This window comes from Prunus avium, chromosome 2 (genome assembly GCF_965620075.1).
Source record: "Prunus avium chromosome 2, drPruAviu1.hap1.1, whole genome shotgun sequence".
Classification (NCBI taxonomy): Eukaryota; Viridiplantae; Streptophyta; class Magnoliopsida; order Rosales; family Rosaceae; genus Prunus; species Prunus avium.
Window position 1 is genome coordinate 29,551,883 of NC_142285.1, and position 21,798 is coordinate 29,573,680.

General features: G+C 35.5%; 2 protein-coding genes across 2 annotated transcripts; both read left to right on the forward strand.

Annotated features, from left to right (window-relative positions):
• The first annotated feature begins 1,488 nt into the window (after nucleotides 1-1,488).
• Nucleotides 1,489-9,007, forward strand: LOC110772593 (uncharacterized protein At1g28695-like). Its single transcript, XM_088249347.1, has 2 exons — nucleotides 1,489-2,331; nucleotides 8,308-9,007. The coding sequence occupies exons 1-2, from the start codon at nucleotides 1,651-1,653 to the stop codon at nucleotides 8,824-8,826; spliced, it is 1,200 nt and encodes a 399-aa protein (XP_088105473.1). The 5' UTR covers nucleotides 1,489-1,650; the 3' UTR covers nucleotides 8,827-9,007.
• Nucleotides 9,008-15,926: 6,919 nt separating this feature from the next.
• Nucleotides 15,927-21,442, forward strand: LOC110772592 (RNA-binding (RRM/RBD/RNP motifs) family protein). The gene is made up of 12 exons (XM_021977037.2): nucleotides 15,927-16,539; nucleotides 17,424-17,992; nucleotides 18,077-18,166; nucleotides 18,261-18,500; nucleotides 18,959-19,180; nucleotides 19,288-19,585; nucleotides 19,679-20,013; nucleotides 20,128-20,234; nucleotides 20,325-20,419; nucleotides 20,512-20,588; nucleotides 20,679-20,772; nucleotides 20,974-21,442. Exons 1-11 carry the CDS (start codon nucleotides 16,260-16,262, stop codon nucleotides 20,769-20,771), a joined length of 2,406 nt encoding a protein of 801 aa, XP_021832729.2. The 5' UTR covers nucleotides 15,927-16,259; the 3' UTR covers nucleotide 20,772; nucleotides 20,974-21,442.
• Nucleotides 21,443-21,798: the final 356 nt, after the last annotated feature.

Consider the following 21,798-nt stretch of genomic DNA (forward strand, 5'->3'; position numbering starts at 1 on the left):
CGAGACCCACACACACCAGAAGAGACGGTTCTATTATGACTCCCGCTTTGTGTAGCCTCAAAGTTTGCTCCGGTGGGTTTGTGCACCCCGCATGGAGAGGGCAACCCAACAAGATCCAATATTTCCAACTTGTCCCCTCTTAAGTCATAAAGTCACCTGGCAACCCATCCTTGTACGTAATGTAAGTCAAATATATCAAATGGTAAAAACAAAAATTGTTTACTCTCTCAAATACATACCTATATGGAAAATGTGAATCACATCATTATTAAGAAATATCTTTGTAATTATTACTTGCCCAAATTAGTCAAATCCCACTAATATTGGATCACAGCTTCTAAGCCTTAACAATAGGATTGATAGAAGGCTATGCATGTATATATGTATTGTACTATTTTATACGAGCGGTATTAGAGGAGGGGAAATTGAACCTAGGACTTTAGGAGCATAAGTAAATACTTTTAATCACTTAAACTACAAGCCTCATACTAGAAAATTTGATTTCTGTATGTGCTGGAAAATTAAATCTACATTTTTTTAGCATGTGACTTTACTTGTTGTATATAAATTTCTTTACCAACAAAAACCCAATTTAGACTAAACTTGGGTTGTAGGTTGAACCATGTTAATCACGCATGCTCAATACTATGCCAAATCTTTGAATAAATAAATTAAGTTTAAGCAATTGGATTCTCTTTTGAGATGAATAAATTAAGTTTAATAAGCAACATTTCTCTCAACTTTATCAATGGGTTTTAATATTTTTTATTTATAATAAGTATATTTTCTATCATATATGTACGATAAAGCTTTTGATTCATTATTTTATTGATCTTTCAATTATATTATATGTCATCATTTGTAGTACGGTAATACGGTTACGTGGTATAATTTGTCCACATGTTATAATATAAGTGGATATTTATTGATACTATTTCCTAAAAGGGGGAAATGTCAACCATGTCGTCCACCCATATTATAACACGTATACAAGTTATACCATGTGGTCTATACTACCGTTTGTATTCTATAATTTCTCATGTATATTACCATAATGCAACATAATTCACCTTTTAAAAAGAAAAAAATTCAAACCCCATTTACCAAGCCCAGAACTAAAATACTCATATCTTTATCAATAAATATTTTTATCACTAATACCTAATTTTTCTTAAACTCAATTATGTACGGTATATCTAACCAAAAAGGAACAGAAAAGAAAAACATTTATTTATATATTTTTTTTTATGACAAAAAGTTTAGGAGGAGGGGAGGTTACCTTATCTCAAGTCCAGGGCATGCCTCTTTGAGGACTTACAGAGGGAGTCTTAGCTCATTTCAAAAGAAAATCATGGACTTTATGGCCAATTAATCTCTCAAGTCTTTTTTTTACCACCAAACACTAAAAAGCCCAAGCCAATAATTTACCCAAAAAAACACTATAAAGCCTTGAAAAATTTGATGGCACCGAAAGTCCCTCAGGCGCATTACATGACTATTCTACCTAACCTACTTGTTCATCCGCGTCATTCTTCTCTCCTCTGAGGCTCTGAGCTCATCCAAATGCCCGAAAACCTAGCACTCTAATTTTAGAACCCCAAAACCAAAAACCAACCACGCATATACACAAAACACAACGCACACACTCAAATGGATAATCAACCAAAACACTCCTCTATTGGATCCAATCTTGCCTTTCTCTCCTTACTCTTGGCTAGCGTTGTTTATCTTTGTATACGGTCTTCTTCATCCTCCCTCATAAACCCTCCCTTTAGCTTTCAGAAACATGACGCCCAATGCCTGTCAAAGAACTCAGTAAGTTACTTAAATGCTCTTAACCGTTTGAGCTACATAGCGCTAGCTATTGGCCTGCCTCTGCCTCAGTTTTCTAAATTGTTTTTTTATTTTTGTGTGTTTTTTTCACAGAGCACCACTACCACCACTACATCTAATGTGGCGCCAGAGGAGCTTTTGGCCACCCTAGACAAGGCCTCGATTGGCAACAAGACTGTGATCATTGCTGTTATAAACAAGGCCTACGCAGTCCAAGAGGTCAAGGCAGACACCACCATGCTTGACCTTTTCATCGAGAGCTTTTGGCAAGGGGAGGACACTAGGCATCTGCTTGATCATCTTGTGCTCGTGGCTGTTGATCAGACGGCCTACGATCGCTGCCAGTTTCTGAGGCTCAACTGCTACCGGCTGGAAACGGACGGTGTTGATTTTGGGGGAGAGAAGCTTTACATGTCTCAAGATTTCATCAAGATGATGTGGACAAGAACTTGGTTTCTGTTGGAGGTTCTAAAGCGCGGTTACAGCTTCATATTCACGGTAAACTTCTAGTTTTTGAGTTTTTATAAAAAATAGTCAAAGTTTACCCCCTACTTTCATAAATGTCAATTTTTATAAAAACTTTCAAAAATAGCAAAAAACCCACTTTAAAAATACTCAAATGACCTCAAAACTAAAACCCACATCAATCTAAAAAGCAAAGCCTGCATCTCTGTTGTCAATTTGATTTCAAAAATAAAAACAGAGTTTCGATCAATGTTATATCATTGGAGGACTGAACCATGAATATGATTTCCAACCTGTAAACTCCCCTATGTTTCGATCAATGTTATATCATTGAAACAGGAAAAGTACCATCGAAGCAATTAAAAGCGCATCATTAAACATAGGATTTAGAGCAAACATATGGTGATCATGATTCAAATGACTTACGTTTGTACCTGCAGTTGTACTGCTATGCAACTCAGTGAAAGATATATAGGCTTGGGGGCACTGTAGGGAAGCTTCATGGTTCAAGTCCTCCAATGATATAACATTGATGACTTTGCATGCCCCAAAAGAAGGCGGCAAAACAATCTAGGCTTAGAAAAAAGGGTGGCAGTTTGTGAAGATGGATGGGTAGTCATAGGACGGGTGGATGATGATGGTGTTGTGGAGAGAGATATTTAGGGGTTAATTATGTTTATAGATTGACTTTGTTTTGGAAATTGAGGGATAAAGACGATTTCAAAATAACGTGATTGATTGGCTCATCGAAATAAATAAATAAAGGCTGCATGTTTATAGAAAAACAAAAAACAAAAAATAATTTCATGAAACTAGTCTCTGATGGTGCCACATTAATTTTTGTTTTCCAAGTCTTATCCTTATTAAATGTATTGATTTTTTTTTTTTTTTTACAACTTTGTTACCACCTTATTAAAAAAAAATTAAATAAGAAAAACTGCCTTTTTATTTTAAAAAGTTTTTTTTTTCCAAAGAGAACGGTTTCTTTTTTCCACAACAAAAATGATGTCACTTCCATGATAACAAATTTATAGTCATTTGACGAAAAGATATGTTGTAGTTTTTATTTTTCAGGTATTTAAATGTTAAGATGAGCACACACAAAAAACAGTAAAAGATAAATATCAATAATACCAATATCCATTGAAAATAAAAAATATTTTTTTTTTTTTTTTTTTTTTGAAACACAAGGGCGATAGTGTTTTATTGAATAGGAAAAAAGGGGTAACAAGTACAAAAATCAGGCTCAAACCCTAGAGGATTAGGCGAGTACTCTACACCAAATGAAGCGTAGTGGTCATCAGCTACGAAGTAGCCTACCTCCTCGACCGCAAGCGGGAGAAGGAACCTTGCCTCCGATAGAGTCCTCCCCTGTCCCCCTAGGAGCATGGCCGTAAAAAACTACAAGTTACACTCCTCATATAGGATATCAACTAGAAGATCTGGCGGTTCTTCAAACCAAGTAGCCATAGTTCCAATATGGGAAGCATAACGCGCCAGACGATGAGCCGCTCCATTTGCAACCCGGCGGATATGGGTAAAACCATCCCCAGTGATCTGGGTTAGCAGTGCCTTAGTATCTTCCACCATTGGGCCCACAGAGGACCTATCAACAGAAGGACTTCGGATTGCTGACACGATCTGAAGAGAATCACTCTCAAAAATTACATTATTAAAATCCCCTTCCACCGCCAAAATTGCTCCTTCACGAGCTGCCATTGCTTCAACCTGTAGAGCTGAGAAAACATTGTCCACATGCAGAACTCTTCCTGCAACAAACTTGCCATTAGAATCACGCACCACGATTCCCACACCTCCATCTGTATTACCTGCTGTCCAAGAGCCATCCACATTAATTTTTAGACTTCCTGTGCATGGTTTTGTCCAATTCTGAGGCACAGTACTACCCCGGCTAAGAGCAGCCCCCTGTGGGCGAGCACGAACAAAATCATGTAGACGAATAGCAGCACTAGAGCTTGTGAATTCTGGTTTGGGTGTTAGATTATTCCAAAGCTTGCCATTTCGAGCCTCCCAGATTGCCCAACCAGTAACAAAAAAGAGGTCCAAATCAGCATGGGATAAAAGGTCAATACATGAGAGGACCCAATCATGCACATGATGGAATTGTCGAGAGATACCACCGCTGCCAATTGAAGCACAGGCCCAGACCCCTCTTGCGAATGGGCAGTGCCATAACACATGCAAAGTAGACTCCATTTCAGCTCCACATAAGTCACAGCAAGTATCCAAGTGTATCTTTCGTTTCCACAAGTTGTCCTTAGTTGGTAGGATGCCATTGCATGCTCTCCACCAAAATAATTTGATTTTGCCTGGAATCTTTGCCTTCCAAAGAGCAGTCCACCCTTTACTAAAACCATTTTCAGTTGATGATGACGCCACGGTCCTGGGATCAAGAACCATACGGGCTACCTTGTAAGCACTTTTGACAGTAAACTGACCTTTTTTGTCAAAATGCCAGATAAGGGCGTCGTCCCTGTGATGAAAGCTCAACGGAATAGTTCGAATCACATCCACATCGGGGGGGTAAAGGAGGTTAGATAGAAGGCTGACATTCCAGTGTCGAGGGTGGTCAAGAATAAACTCATTCACCTTGGTAACAGCACAGCCGTGGGGTTTTGGTGAGATAACCCGAAAGGTAGAAGGGCGTGGCACCCATGGGTCCTTCCAAATATCAATCTCTGCCCCACTGCCCACCTGCCATCTAGATCCCTGCAAAAGAATTTTTCTGGCTGCACAGATACTTTTCCAAACATAAGAAGAATTTTCAGGGACAGGGACGTCAAGAAAAGATTTGTCAGGAAAGTACTTAGCTCGTAGAACATTTGCTATAAGAGAGTTTGGATATTGTATGAGCCTCCATCCTTGCTTAGCTAACATAGCAAGGTTGAAAGCATATAAATCACGGAAGCCCAACCCCCCAAGATCTTTGGGTTGGCAGAGCTTATCCCAAGCAAGCCAATGTATTTTCCTGTCGCCACTATTTCCGTTCCACCAGAAATCTGCAATTAAACGGTTAAGATCATCGCAAAAATATTTGGGCAATAAATAAACGCTCATCGAATACAAGGGGAGAGCCTGTGCCACCGTTTTGATAAGAATTTCTTTCCCTGCACTGCTTAAGAGTTTTCCTTTCCAGCTAAATAATTTTTTGCCCAACCGTTCCTTGAGATGTGCAAACGAGGAACCTTTGTTCCTACCAACTACCATTGGAAGCCCAAGATACTTATCATAATGATCAGCACATGAGACACCGAGGGATGCTGCTAGATCCAGTTGGTCTTGGTGCTTAACATTTTTGCTAAAGCAAATTGCACTCTTCTGTAAATTAACTTGTTGACCGGATACCCACTAATACCAAGAGAGTGCCTCCTTAATTGTCCCGCAATCCCTCACATTTGCACGGGCAAACAAGTAGCAATCATCTGCGAACAGGAGGTGGTTGATTGGGGGAGCACCCCTACAAATGGAGACTCCTTGTAACCGCCCATCCCTTTCTGCCTGTGTAAGAAAACTAGAGAAACCTTGTGCACATAGAATAAATAGATTAAAAAATAAAATTTTAAAATAGAAAGTGATAGAATATTTTATTAACAACAACAGATTCATAGTAATTTTCACAATAGTTAATTAAAAAACATTTGTTTACAAAACTAGTTGTTTTATATAAAAAAATAAACTAGTTTATTAAGAACGTCTGTTTTCTCTAGAAAAAAAAACACTGACATTTAAAATAAAATAAAAAAAACTAACCTTTAGAGTAAAAAGGTGGTAAGAAAAGGTGACATTTTTTTTCTTCTCTAAAGTAACATTTTTTCTTATTTGATTTTTTAACAAGGTGGTAAGAAAGTTTTAAAAAAACTACTCTTGTAAAAAAGTCAATATATTTAATAAGAGTAAATTTGGAAGACAAAACTTAGCTTGTGTGATGCATTAATGACACTGTTTGAAGTGTAAAGAAAGTTACACATGTCAAGAAGAGAAAGGAGAAGGTCCAAAGAGAAGGTTGCTAACATTCTCCTTTAAAAAAACAAGCTTCTTTTAAAATTAAGTTATTTTTTAGGTCGTTGACATTTTTTATTTGTTTTTTGTGAAAAGATTCATATTTTAAAATTGAAATTGTTTGAGACTTCGTAATTTTAGTGATAAAGCACCTAAACTAAATCATGACGAGAGTTTGACTCTTCTTCTTCTATTTTTTAGGTCATATATATATAGTCTTGGGCCTCAATTATTCATAAAAACAAATAAGTACGAAACTTTGATTTCCCATCTCAACTGAGACATTTCTTTTTTTAATTTCAATATATGTTCTTCCATATAAGTTTTTTTATTTCTTTTTATTCACCTGAAAGACAAAATACATAAGTAAAGTACTAATCATAACATAAGGATAATCTTCTGACCCTACCTTTTATTAAATCTTTTAAAAAGAAACATTACCACAGTTGTATATTTAGAACATACACACACACACACACACACATATATATATATATATATATATATATAGAAATTCTCTTATGCGGACATCCGGACGTTATTATCGTGCGGACGCAGTGTATTTTGTACTACCCCTCTCTGTTTTCCTGCCTGTTTACAATAGGATCCGCACGTTTCCGGATAAGAGAATAACTGTATATATATATATATCAGTCCCCTTCTATTGAGGGATCCCTTAAATAATTTTATTTGAGGGATGTCATTTAGGGTGCCCTACAATTTTTTTTCAATGATCCAAACCATCTATTTTTTAGGTCTTCATTCATAGATCATCCTTACAAAAAATTAGACAAATCGGAAACCGTTTCGACATCCAATTGTGTCCTACAAAATCAATGAACACGGTGCTTCAAGAAAGTTCTAAAATTTCAATAACTCAATTGAGTGGTCAAATGATATCGGATTCAAGTGATTTTTTGTAGAAATGATCTTTGAATGAGTATCTACAAAATAGACGTTTGGATTAGTGAAATACAATCCGGAGTGGGCTCTACAAAAGGTGTCCCTCAAATAAGCTTATTTAGGGGATAGGGATCCCTCAATGAAAACTCTATATATATATATATATTGACGACACTTTTTTAACCAAATATCTTATGATTTCTTTTTCATATTTCTTTTTTTGTTGTGTACTCTTTTGGGAGGAGGAAAAAGGAATAAATCCCTCACCATGTCACTCTCCATGACAAAAAAGAAAGTGAACACCTGATTGGGCATTAAGTTGGTAGTTCAATAAATTAGTCAAAATTCAATGAAAATATAGGTAGGTGTGCGTAATTTACCACATAACAATAGATCCCGAGTTGTTTTATTAAAAACTACAGATGAAACATAGGATGTCAAATTCCATTAAATGGTCAATGTATAACTTTCAAAATTTGAGTTTCAATACACAAATTCTGGAGATTAAGTCCTGCAGGAATTTTATGGGTTGGAGAAGTCATCTTTGAGTGAACTTCTTGTAGGGCTCTTTAATAATTTTCTCGACCATGCAAATTAATCAAACGGCCCCAATGATGGAGCCGTGATTGACAATGACAATTCAACTTTTTTTTTTCTTTGAAAATTAAGAGTATAGGACCCTTTTTTCCTTCTTTCCCTATCTCTTATAAATGTTCATATGTTTCTTGATTTCTTGCTCCTTCCTTCAGCCTTTGTGAGTATCTCTTGAGGTAAGCATACAACCTGAACCTGATTCTTGTTGGGGACAAGGACTCGTGCATCACATGCTTGAGTTGAGAAAAATATCATCGTCCACGGCCCTGTGAATACGGATATTGGTTGACATATGATATGTTACACACAAAGCTCAACAGGTCTTAAATTTGATTAGCATCGAATCTATAATAGATTACAAATTATTTCTGGGTGTGTGATTTCAATTCATAGTTTGAAAACAGAATATAACATATGCCTAGTATATTGTATTACATATACGATAATTTTTTATTTTTAAATAATTTGACATATGTTATCATATTGTAACAGGACACTGATGTTTTGTGGCTAAGGAACCCGTTCTCAAGACTAAGCAAGAACGAAACTGAGGATTTACAAATAAGCACAGATAATTTCTATGGAGATCCATGGAACGAAAAACATCCAATCAACACTGGCTTCTACCACATCAGATCGAACAACAAGACCATTGCACTGTTTGATAGATGGTACACCATGAAGGACAATGCCACGGGACAAAAAGAGCAGGATGTCCTATTCGACCTAATCCGAGGGGGGATCATTGGGCAGCTGGGACTTAGGGTTAGGTTCTTGGACACCCTTTATTTCAGTGGCTTTTGCCAAGATAGCAAGGACTTTGGGGCAGTGACCACTGTCCATGCCAACTGTTGTCGGAGCATCGTGGCCAAGGTTAATGACTTGAAAGCTGTCCTCCAGGACTGGAAGCAGTTCAAGAAGACCATGGCCCAGAAAACAACTGCCGGTCTAGCAGCAGATGGTTTCCAATGGTCACGCCACTGGGGATGCAAGAAGTCATGGAAATCCTAATAACAATGGGAAAGCAACTCATAAGGTCTAAAGAGAGACATTAATCATATAAGAAACAAATAGTTTTTTTTCTGTTTCTTTCCAGGTGTAAGGGTAATTTCGTTGGGCTAATTTCGTTGAATACATCTTAGGTTATTGCTTCTTCTTTTCTCAGTATTATCAAAATAAATTTATATGTAATTTAAAAAGGGTCTTCTCAATTTTTCTTAGAGCATTGTTTTATTTTACCCATCATTTTATAAATCTATGTGGAAAACCTAATTTCAAACTTAAATGACCAGTAAGATATAAGAGATCATAGTATTCCTATGTTTTTACATCGTTTCTATCAAACTTCATATTTTATTTATAATTTATTTCAAGCATTTCATTAACTGCCATAATTGTAATTAAAACTCCCTATTAATAGCATATCAATCACCCCATTTCTTTTGATTGTCATTCCCTCTAACATATCACCCCCTAAAATTGCAAACGAAAAAAAAAATTATGTAAATTACATATCCAATAATGTACATATGAAAATTTTAAATATATACGTATAAAAATATAGGTATATTATTTACCAAAAAAATTAAAAAAAAACTAGGTCAGTTACTTTGTAATTGAAATTTCCATACATTTTTCATAAATTAAAAATTGGTACACAATAATTTATAGAAAATAGGTACGTTGTATAATTGAAATTTATGCACATTTTTTATAAATTAAAAATAGGTACATTATTTAGAAGAAACAAATAAGTTTATTATACTAAGTAAATTGTTTTACTAGGTACATATTATTAGAGAAAAAAAATAGGTACATTAGTTAGAGAGAAAAAATAGGTTCATTTTAAAAAAAATTCATAAAACAAAATATAAATATATTATCAAATTATTTTTCATAAAACAAGTAATAGGTGCATTATTTAGAGAAAAAAATAGGTACAAAATTTAGCGAAAAAATAGGTTCACTATGCTGGGTAAATTGTTTTATTAGGTACATTATTAGAGAAAAAAATAGATACATTATTTGGATAGAAAAAATAGGTTCATTTAAAAAAAAATTGTTTTCATAAAACAAACAATAAAAAGACGATCAAATTATTTTTCATAAAACAAGTAATAGGTGCTTTATTTAGAGAAAAAAAAGGTACATTATTTAGAAGGAAAAAAAAAAGGTACATTATTTAGAGAAAAAAAAGGTTCGTTTAAAAAAAATGTTTTAAAAAAAAACAATAAATAGATTATCAAATTATTTTTCAACATAATTAGAATGTACACTATTATTTATAAAACTATAATAAAATAGATTACTAGTAGTATAATTCATAAAAGGAAAACAACATAATTTTTTTATTAAATAAACCAAAACGTTAATCACCTATAGATTACTAGTACGTTAATGTTGAATTTAATATTTAATTTCAAATAAGTTTCAAAATTAATTCCTACATTCATTACAACCATTTGGAAATCTTTCCAAATTCAACGTGTGTCATAAGTTACACCCCCCTCCCCTCAATAACACATTAACTTATAAATATGGGTAGTTTTGGAATCCGAAAAATACAATAAATCAGATTTCAAGTTATATTAGGTAACTTGCTTAGTTGTATCCTAGTCATTAGGCTTTATTTGATTGGGTATTTTAAATAGAAAAATAAAGGGAAGGGTTGTAGGTGATTTAAAATGAATTTTATGGGTCTAAGCTCAATTTACTTTTTATTTAATGAAATTACATGAACCACATTCATCAATCACATTGTAAAGACATTATAAATAAAAGTGTGATTTGGGCTGTGGATTCAAATGTAAATGCATGTTCAAATTATGGTATCGGCAAATTTGTGGCTCATCCAGTGATGGTGTTCGAATATATAGTTGAGCTATTTACACTAACTTCCTCACATTTGTTGATGGTGAGATTGAACCCTTCAAATAAACACCTCACTCTAAACTTCTCATTATAACTTTTCTGTACATTAACTTAACAAATAATTGTTGGTTACCTTTTGGGAGGCCTAAAAGGTTAAAACTGTAGACTAAAAAACTACTATGTTAGTTACCAGAGGTGAGTTTCTAATCTCCAATAAGAATTTGAATAATTATTGATTTCTATTGAGAGATGTTGAATTTCGTTGAGATAGTGACGCAACCACTAGAATTTGAAGATAAGTTAAATGTTATGATTATTTCTTAAGTTTTCATACAGAAGTTTAGTTTATTTTAAATATGATAGTCATATTTGTTTGAGGACCTTTTCTCTTGATAGGGGCGATAGCATACTAAATTCACACATTATACACGGATGTTAGGACTTGAACCCAAGACTTTTTTTGGGAGAGCAATTGCTCCAAACTACTACACTAGTGGATCCGTTACAAATATGATAGCCATATTTAAAATATGACGATATGAGAGAAAAGTTCTTTGGTTCATATTAATCCTAGAAAACATATCAAATGAAAAAATAAAAAAAAGCTAAACAAAGTGTAAACAAATAAGGTGGCCCATCAGCTGGGCCATTTTGCCTTGCCTTGTGATTCATCAGAAATTGGTTAGTGGAGGGTCATGCCTTTCTTAACAAACTAATTCATATATCTCACCTTGATACCAACAAATATTCAATATATACTAATGATATAGAATAAGATTGATTGCTGATACTGTTGGAATTATTCTTAGGTTTTTCTTTTCTTTCTTACAAGCAACATTCAGGAAGGAAAAATCCAACATTAACTTTCATATACAAAAGTGAATGTGTCTCATTCCTTAAACTGCACGAGCCTTATAAAATTATTCATTATAAATACAGAGAATGCACATCCTTTCGTACTTTTTGGATTGCAAACAACGTCTCCAAATGCGTGTATATATTTTTTCATGATTATAAGAGAAAATTTGTCGTAAATTGTCTCAATATAGCTCTAATTCAACACTTGTTTGACTCTCTGTTTTCATATTCCTTATGGCCCTGTTTGGTGGGCTGAACTAGTGGTAGAACACTAGACTGAATTGGACTTAAGTCTAATCCATTGTTTGGTAGGCTTTTTATTACAAAACATCCCTGATGTTTGCGAAACTATCAGATTGCATCCTTAAAGTTTTTTTGTATCACTCATGATCCCTAACATTAATATAGGTGCTCTTAAATAGTCCCTCTATAAAAAAAAAAAAACTGTTAAATTCATGGATATAATCGTCAAATCAATCCAAAATTATAATATATATATATATAAGTTTCTCTCTCCCCTCTTTCTTTTCTGTTTCCTTTCCTTCTCTCTCTTTCTTTTTTTCTTCTTTCTTCCTCTCCCTGAGTTCAGTCTTCTCTCTCCTCTTTCTTTTTTATTTCCTTCCCTTCTCTCTTTCTTTTCTTCTCCTTCCCTTCTCTCTTTCTTTCTCTCCCCGAGTTCAGCCACCACTCTGGCTGTAAGTTCAATTATCTTCATCTTCCTTCTTGTACGAGTGTGAGGCCAATAGGAATTGAGAATTGAGAATTGTGTGGGAATTTGGCAGGTTTCTCAACTTCATAGGACTGTTGATTGGGTTTGTACTCAAGTAGATTTCGTATAAATAATGGGTTTGTCTACGATTTTGTAAATTCGAAGCCTTTTGCTATATGTGAACCGAAAATCCTATGCTTGAGATGAAGTTCAGAGACCATGGCTAATGTAGTTAAAAGTGCTTAATTAGAAAGTAATTCTTTTCTTTTCTTTTCTTTTCTTTTCTTAATTAGAAAGTAGTTCAGAGCCCATTTGCGAGCTCATTGTTGAAATGGATGTTGGCACAGCTGTCCAGCTTGTGCAATAACAAGAAGAAGAAAAAAGAAAAAGAGAGAGAGAGAGAGAGAAGAGAGAAGGAAAGGAAATAGAAAAGAAAGAGGGGAGAGAGAACTTATATATATATATATATATATTATAATTTTAGATTGATTTGACCATTATATCCCTGGATTTAACAGGTTTTTTTGACAGATTGACTATTTATGAGCACCTATATTAACGTTAGGGACCATGAGTGATATAAAAAAACTTTAAGGATGCAATCTGATAGTTTTGCAAACGTCAGGGACGTTTTGTGATAAAAAGCCTTGTTTGGTACAAGGCCACGCTGGACAACATTGGACTTCATTTAAATTTGTTTATTTATTTATTGTTTATTAGATTATTTAATATCATAAAAAATTAATTAAAAATGTATCAAATTACAAAATTAATTTACTATATATTAGATTATTTAATATCATAAAAAATTAATTTAAAATGTATCAAATTACATAACCAATATTTATATAAAAAAATTATCATAGAACTAATACATTCAAAGAGATTGGGACTTCAATAAAAAAAAATTTAAAAAAACATATATATATATATATATATATATATATATATATATAGAAATTCTCTTATGCAGACATCCGAACGTTATTATCGTGCGGTATCGTGCAGACGCCGTGTATTTTGTACTACCCCTCTCTGTTTTCCTCCCTGTTTACAATAGGATCCACACGATAATAACGTGCGAACATACGGATAAGAGAATAACCATATATATATATATATATAAAGAGATTGTGACTGTCTCAAAAAAAGAAAGAAAAAAGATTGGAACCTACATCGAACAAGCAACAAAATCCAACAAAATTAGCCCACCATATCTAACTTACTCAGAACAATTGAGATCAATTCGATCAACCCATTAACCACTATTAACAACAACAGTAAAAAATAAAAAATTGAAGCCAAAAAGAGATAAAGAGGTGGAGAAAATATGGGATTCTTACCAGGACTAGAAACAAACATAAGCATAAAAATAAAATAAAAAAAGTGACAATGAATATCCTTTCGTAAAGAAAAGGGCAATTTCGAGTTTAGGCGCAAAACTCAAAAAATTAAAAAATAAATAAATTATGGTCCAAGATCTCCTTTCCCCTTCTCCTCAAACCCACCATTTTCCTTCCATTTTTCTTGTTCCTATTTCCAAGAGGAGAGCGAGAGAGATTGAAGTGAGAAGATTGCTTGAAATATGAGGGAGCATAAGAGAAGAAGATGAATAGAAGAACAGAAGAAGAAATAGGGCTCTACCAAAAAAAAAAAAAAAAAGAGGAGAAAATCACAAAGACAGAGAAAGAGAGAAGAGAGAAGAGAGAAGAGAGAAGAGAGAGAAGAGAAGAAACTAATGAGAAGAGGCGTGCTCGTCGAGAGAAAAGAGAAGAGGCGTGTCTCTGGAAAAGACTCGGATTCTAAACCCACATCTGGGCTTGGGTTATGGAGCCATAGTTATTTGGGACATGGATCTCATGCCCATATCCAATCCAAGATACATTTAAGCTCACCAAAAAATGGCTAGGACCCATGTCCATTTTAATTGAAAATATCCAGTCCTATCCAACCCACCAAACAGGCCCTATGCTCAATAGTAGGTTCATAAGATATGTTGAATATGGCATTTCCTTCGTTCAACCAATGGGGGCACGAACATCATCAATTAATTTTTGATTTCACCATGGAAATTTGACCTTTTCCAAATTGTAAAGACCACCTTCAAAATAACCTTATTTAGGAGAGGAGACGAAGAAAATCTTGACCTTTAGCCCAAGTCAAACCATCATATAGCCAAGACACTAACAATAGGATGCCTAATTCAATCCTTGAAATAACAAAGACAAACCATTGAAGGAGTAGACATCATCAATTAACAAAGCCAAACCAGTGTGTGTGTAATATATATATATATATATATATATTATTTGAGGGACACCTTTGTAGAGCCCATTATGCATTGTATTTCACTAATCCAAACCGTCTATGTTTTAGATAATCATTCAAATACCATCTCTATAAAAAATCATTGAATCCGATATCATTTGACCACTCAATTGAGTTATTGAAATTTTAGTACTTTCTTGAAGCACTATGTTCATTGATTTTGTAGGACACAATAGGATGTCAAAACGGTTTCTGATTTGTCTAATTTTTTGCAAGGATGATCTATGAATGTAGACTTAAAAAAATGAATGGTTTGAATCGTTGAAAAAAAAATCGTAGGGGACCCTAAAGGATATCCCTCAAATAAAATTATTTAAAGGATCCCTTAATTGAAGGGGATTGTAAAAAAATAAAGTTGGAAATTCGCCTTATAAAAGTGTAAAAAAGATTCAGTTTCTATCTTGACCATATATTATTTCCAAAGTTTCTTTTTCATTTTTTAAAATTGTTATTGTTAACTTCAGGAAGGTCATCATCACACCTTGAAACACAATTTCTACATTATGTTTTAACATGAGAGGAGTGCAATACAACTTTTTTTTAAAGTGCTAGTATTAACATTTGTTTTTGCTTAATACTTCGAAAGTTAGTAATGCCTAGTATGACTATAAAAGAAAAAAGAAAGGAGGTGCCATGAAATACCTTCTCATAACACTCAAAGAACTTTTTTTATTTATTTATTATATTCAGATTATACCTTCCTTTGAACTTTCCAAAAGCTCCTTAGTTTCTTTTTTTTCTTTGAAATTTTAATAATTCTACCCAATAAATACATACAATGTTTATGACAAGCCCAATCAATATTTGGAAAGAGATTTTCCAATTCTTGTGGTGATAATAAGATATTTTTTAAAATTAAAAAAACTTAAATTTGTGTTAAAAAACTAAAAAAAAAAAAGAAGAAGAAGGAGACTTCGGTTTAATGAAAAAAATGCAATAATTAGTTGGAAGAAAAATCCAAGACCCTATTTTTAATATTTCAGAAAGAACAACCAAGCATCTTACTCTTTAGTGCACCAAACAATTAAACTAGAGTATCTTTGTGACTTTTCCAACTATAGAACTTGCAGACTAACGTTCTTAAGTTCGAATCATTATAACACCTTAATATTGTGTAGAAAACCCATTCTCCGTCCTAATTTTGACAAAAATTAAAAAAAAATCACAGAAATTCAGTACACACATTACAGAAAATATGCCACGTGTTCTATGTCCCACATCCTACATTGCCGAACCAATTATCGGTTCCCACTTGTCAAGTAACTCGCTCACACTAACAATCCCTGTCCAAGTATAAACACCCAAAGCACCTCCTTTTCTTTCGCATATATATATATGCACATATTCCGCTCAGGTCTAACTCGTTTTGGTCTCAAATCTCTCTCACCTTTCTTTAATTAGGGTTGCGTTTTGGTCTTCGTCTCTCTGTGTATTTAGGGTTTTGTTCGACTCGCAATTGCAGGGCTTTTTCTACAATTCTCTCTCTATAAACAGTACACATCGAAATTTTTAATCTTTTGGTTTAGATACTATTAGGGTTTCGATTCTCTCTTTCCCGCGAATCGTGATCGTGAAGCTAGGATTTTTTATTCGTTCCCTGTTCAATTCGGGAAAAAGGAGGTTGATTTTGGGTTTTGATTGGGGAATTTGAGTTTTGGACAATTTGACTGCGAAAACAATGCCTCCGAGGATGGTGAAGAGAGGGGCGGCAGCGGCCGGAACGAAGAGGACGACGAGAGTCACCAGGGGGACGCCCAAGGCTCAGAGCCAGGCACAGGCTGAGGCTCCCGATGATGTGCCGGTGGTGGAAGCTAAAGAGGATCTTAAGGTTGAAGAGGTTAAGGAGAGGCCAATTGTGGCGGAAAATCCGGTTGTTGAGGAGAAACCGACTGTTATCGATCAGCCAGGGCTTTCAGGGATTGAAGATGATGCAAAATCAGAGCTGAATGGATTAAAAAGTAAGTTCCTTCTCTTGATTTGTCATTCTTGTATGTTTTGCATGATTTTATGTATGTTGTCAGGATCTTGTTGTCTTAATATTTTTGTTTTTAATGTGAGAATTTTATCTCAGGAGTGACCAAATTTTTCTTTATTAAATTTTATGAATTTATAATTTTATCGTTTGGGATGGTTACCAGAGCTTGGAAAAACAGTGAAGCTAACTAAGGACAATACTGTAGAAAGAATTCCAATGGATAAAATTTGAAGTATTTATTTTACATATCATAAATGGTTAGCTGCAAATTCGCTGTTTTTATGAACCTAGTAATTCTTTTCATATATTTGTGGTGGCTTTTAATAGAAGTGGCCACCTTGTTCTTTCAAGAGCAATTGGTTTTTGAATGGAGCTTAGAATGACGGTGTGAGCATCGTATAAGTGGACTATTGACTTTGTTCTAGTTCACATATGTGTTAATAAATTGGTTTTCTTATGGATCTAGAATGACAGTGTAAGTATTGTGAACACGGATAAATTCTCTCTTTGGTTTTAGCTCAGTTGTGGTTTAAGCAGCTGCTTTTCATGAGGAGTGCAGAATGGAAGTTTAAGCATTCTAAATTTGGATCATCTTATTTTGACTTTTTTTTTGGATCAATGGTTGGTTAAGACATTGATTTCTTATGGAAGCATAGAATGACACTTCAGGCGTTATAAATGTAGATCGTGATTTTTTTTTTTTGGGCTCAGTTATGTGTTAATATATGGTAATGGTATTTTTCAATGTGTTTATCTGAGAAGGACAAGAATGCCTTTTATAAAATTGTATGCGAAATCTACTTTATCATAATGTACAACATGAGTCTCTTTTAACTAAAGGGATCATCAACCTTAATTTTATGGCAGAACAAGATAAGGTTAAGGAGTCTATGGTTGATTATGAAAAAGATGAACGATTAGAGCTGGAGGATAACGAAGCTGAGTATGAACCTGAAGAAGATGGTGGGGTTGATTATGATGAGAAGGAAATGGAACAAGAGGATGTCCAGGAGGTTGAAGATGAAGGAGATGAAGAACCTCTGGAGAATTTAGGTGAAGAAGAAGGTGATATGGCTGAGGAGGAATTGGAAGATCCCAATGAAGAACTTGAGGGTGAAGAGTATGAGGAGCATACTGGTGAGGAGCATGAGCATGAGCATGAGCATGAGCATGCAGAGACGGTTGACGAAGAAGAGGAGCACCATGAAGTTGTAAAGGAGAGACGAAAGCGTAAGGAGTTTGAAGTATTTGTTGGTGGTCTAGACAAGGATGCAAGTGAGACTGATCTTAAGAAAGCTTTCACCGTAGTTGGTGAAGTTACTGAGGTCAGGCTGATGATGAACCCTCAGACAAAGAAGAACAAGGGATTTGCATTCTTACGTTTTGCAACTGTGGAACAAGCAAAACGAGCTGTTACAGAGCTTAAACATCCAGTGGTAATTTTTGATCCCCTGATAGTTTGAATGGAAACTGGTTTCTTCACATATTAAATTCTCTTCTTTGAATGATTGCAATTCCAGATTAATGGAAAACAGTGTGGTGTTACTCCAAGTCAAGACAGTGATACCCTTTTTCTGGGGAACATAAGCAAGACATGGACAAAGGATGCTGTAAGTATATTTGGCTTACTTCATTTTAGAATTCAGTGGCCTTATCAGGAGTTGCTTAAAAGTTTCTGACTTATTGTGATGGCTATGGCTTCAGTTGAGAGAGAAGTTGAAGCATTATGGAGTAGATAATGTTGAGGATCTGACATTGGTTGAAGACACTAACAACATGGGAATGAATCGAGGCTTTGCTTTTTTGGAATTTTCATCTCGTTCAGATGCCATGGATGCTTTTAAGCGACTTCAAAAAAGAGATATAGTGTTTGGAGTTGATAGGCCTGCAAAAGTTTCTTTTGCAGATTCCTTCATTGACCCTGGTGATGAAATCATGGCACAGGTAAGGTCAATTTTTGGCATTATTATAGACACTAGGAATCCTGGATGGATCGTCTTTCTCTTGCTCTTTTCTAATGATATGGTGTATGTGACGTACATAAAGGCCCTCATAACATCTCTTTCCATTAATATTAGGAGTCGTGGATGGATTGTCTTGATTATTTTCTTTTAATGTTGTGGTAGAAGTAATTTTTCTAGTTTTGTTTGTCAAATTACCATAACATCTATAAAATGTTGGATTCGATTCTTCAGAGTTGCTTTTTCAGGTAATGTTTCTTAGTTTTTGATAATTGTTTTCTATCAATCTTGCTAAGTTTTTCTCCTCTGTTGGCCAGAATAAGAACAACCATGTATAGTATAGTGGGTTTGAGGGCCTTTCCTCTATGTAGTGTGATTATGTCATTTGGAGGAGTTTCCTAGGTGATGTTGGAGCTGCTGATCACATATATTGAGATGCAGGTTAAAACTGTCTTTGTGGATGGCTTACCTGCTTCATGGGATGAGGATCATGTCCAAGACCTTCTGAAGAAATATGGGGAGGTTGAAAAGATTGAGCTTGCACGGAACATGCCCTCGGCTAAGAGGAAAGATTTTGGTTTCGTTACATTCGACACTCATGATGCTGCAGTGACATGTGCTAAAAGCATTAACAATGCTGAGTTAGGCGAAGGAGACAACAAGGTGTGTTGGCTGCTAACAGCATATTTCTATTTTAGACATTGTCAATGAAGTAGTTGTTTATGGGCCTTAGTTGGATATTAAATTTATAAATAATTGTCATACTTTAGGCTAAAGTTAGGGCGAGGTTATCAAGACCGCTTCAGAGAGGTAAAGGAAAACATGTTGGGCGCGGAGATTATCGGCCTTCAAGGGCTGTTGGGCGAGTTGTTAGGGGTTCGTGGGGTCGCCCAACACCTCGTTCTCTCCCTCCCCTGCGTGGATTAAGGGGAGTTGGAAGTCGAATCCCACCAGCCAGTGTGAAGAGGCCTGTTGGGTTAAGAGAAAGACGCCCTGCAATGTCACCTTATCCAGCAAGAGGCAGGCCTCTGCCTCCTCCAGCTAGGTCCTATGATAGGAGGCCACCTGGTATGCAATATTTTGGGTTTATACTATCTAATTGGTTTTGTGTTGCAATTTTTATCACGTGGAATAATTATATTGGTCTGCTTTTTTCAACAGTCCCAGCATACCCAAAGAGCAGCTTCAAGAGGGAATATGGTAGGCGCGATGAGGTTCCTCCTCCAAGGAGCAGAGTAGCCACTGATTATGGCTCAAGGGCTGTTCCAGAGAGACGCCAATCATATAGAGATGACTATACTCCACGTGGTCCTGGCTACTCTGATCCACCAAGAAGTACCTCTCGTACAGGAGGGAGGAGAGCTTATGTTGATGAGGGTTATGGACAAAGGTATGAAAGGCATCCTCCCCCTTCTCATCCTCTTCCAAGTTACCGTGAAGGTCGTGCTCGTGATTATGATTCTATTTCTGGTTCAAAGCGTCCATACTCTGCACTGGTTAGTGTTACTGGCGACCCTGTCTGTATATGAAAATGCAATTTCTTTGGTCTTCTCGGGTCCAATATGAAATATGGGCTAAAAGTTTTTCTTGCAACATGTTTTGTATTGTAGGATGACGTTCCTCCTCGTTATGCTGATGCGGGTATTCGCCAATCAAGGGCACGGTTGGACTACGAGTATCCAAGTGGTTCTCAGTATGGAGATGCCTATAGTGATAGGTTTGTCCTGTGAATTGGAACATTAACTTTTATTCTCACATGTGTGGATGACGTAACTTACCTTTAACAAATCGTTGTTGTGTTTGATAGAATGGGGAGATCTAGTTTAGGATATGGAAGCAGCAGAACAAGTCAGGATTCACATGGACTTTATAGCAGTCGTCAGGGCATGGGCTATGGAGGAGGTGTGTTTGGAATTGATGGTTATCTGAGATATAGTGTTAGTGTTGAAATCATAGACTTAAAGGCCTGAGTTTTTTCATTTCTTGGGCTTCAGGTTCTTATGGCAGTAATGATGTTGGTGGAATGTACTCATCAAGCTATGGTGGTGATTATATGTCCCGTGGCAGTGATGTATGTGCCCGATCTTGTTCGGTTTAATGATAGTAATAGCTGTTTGTTTAGCGGTCTCATGTATCATTGTTTCTTGATTATCTATTGTAGGTTGGAGGTAGCTCTTACTCATCAATGTACTCTGGCCGTGGTGTGGGTGGAAGCAGTTATATGGGTTCAGGCGGTTCTGGCTCGTACTACTGAGGTAATTTAATTTGTTGTGTAATTCATGTTTTATTAAGTCAGTGATGCATGCGTAAGTATGAGCCCAAGGTGCCCAAGTCATTACTATTTTTTCCTCTGGAGATTTATGTTTTTCGAAGGCACGGCTTCTCTTCTTTTGCTCTAAAAGGTCACGGGTGAAAACAGAGCAATATGGTTACAAGTGAATTTGTCTATGGAACAGATCTGACATGAGCAAGAGGATGCTGTAGGATGTGGAGTGTGTGAAGCTTTTGCATTATGATGCCTACAGTTATGGACACAGAATTTCCCTAAGAGCCTATGTATGTGTTGAGAATCTTTCATTGTATACAATAGGGTTGTTGTGGTTCAAGCCCTCTTGGGGATATCCACAGATTGGATGCTATGTCAGGCTGTAGTTATTTCACTGCAAGGAAACTCAAGTTGTTCAGAGATGAAACATACAAGTGCTTAGCTTATGATATTTCGTCTAATTTATCTCCTCTAAGAACTTCACCTGATGGAAAGCTTGGAGTCATGCTGCATCCTTTGTTCTTATGAATGGTAGATTATAACAAGAGAATGAGGGATTTTCTTAATGTGACTCTTAAGGTACTTTGGATATTTTTTTGTGCTGAATCCTTTGGAAAGGTTTTGGGTTTCAATAATAAAAGCGAAATATGGTCATTTCACACCACTTAATCATTTCAGTTCCATAACAATGAATAAAACCCTCAGTGGGTTAACTAGGAACTGAAGGCTATAAGGAACTGTGTAGCTTGCTTGGAATTGTACGAGATTGGGTCCGAGAAGGTTGACCTGGAATCTCTTGGCTGTGTGTGAGTTTTAGTATTGGAGTGAGTTAAATTTGCATTTTGACATATTTATTGGTTGTTAAGGTCTGGGAATCATATGCTTGGTTACAGTTAGGTACTGTATCTGAACTTAATGGGACATTACAAACAAGGATGAGTAAAAGAAAGGTTCAAATGGCATACTATAATTACTAGATTTTATTTCATTTCTTAAGGAGAGTTGACCTACCAGT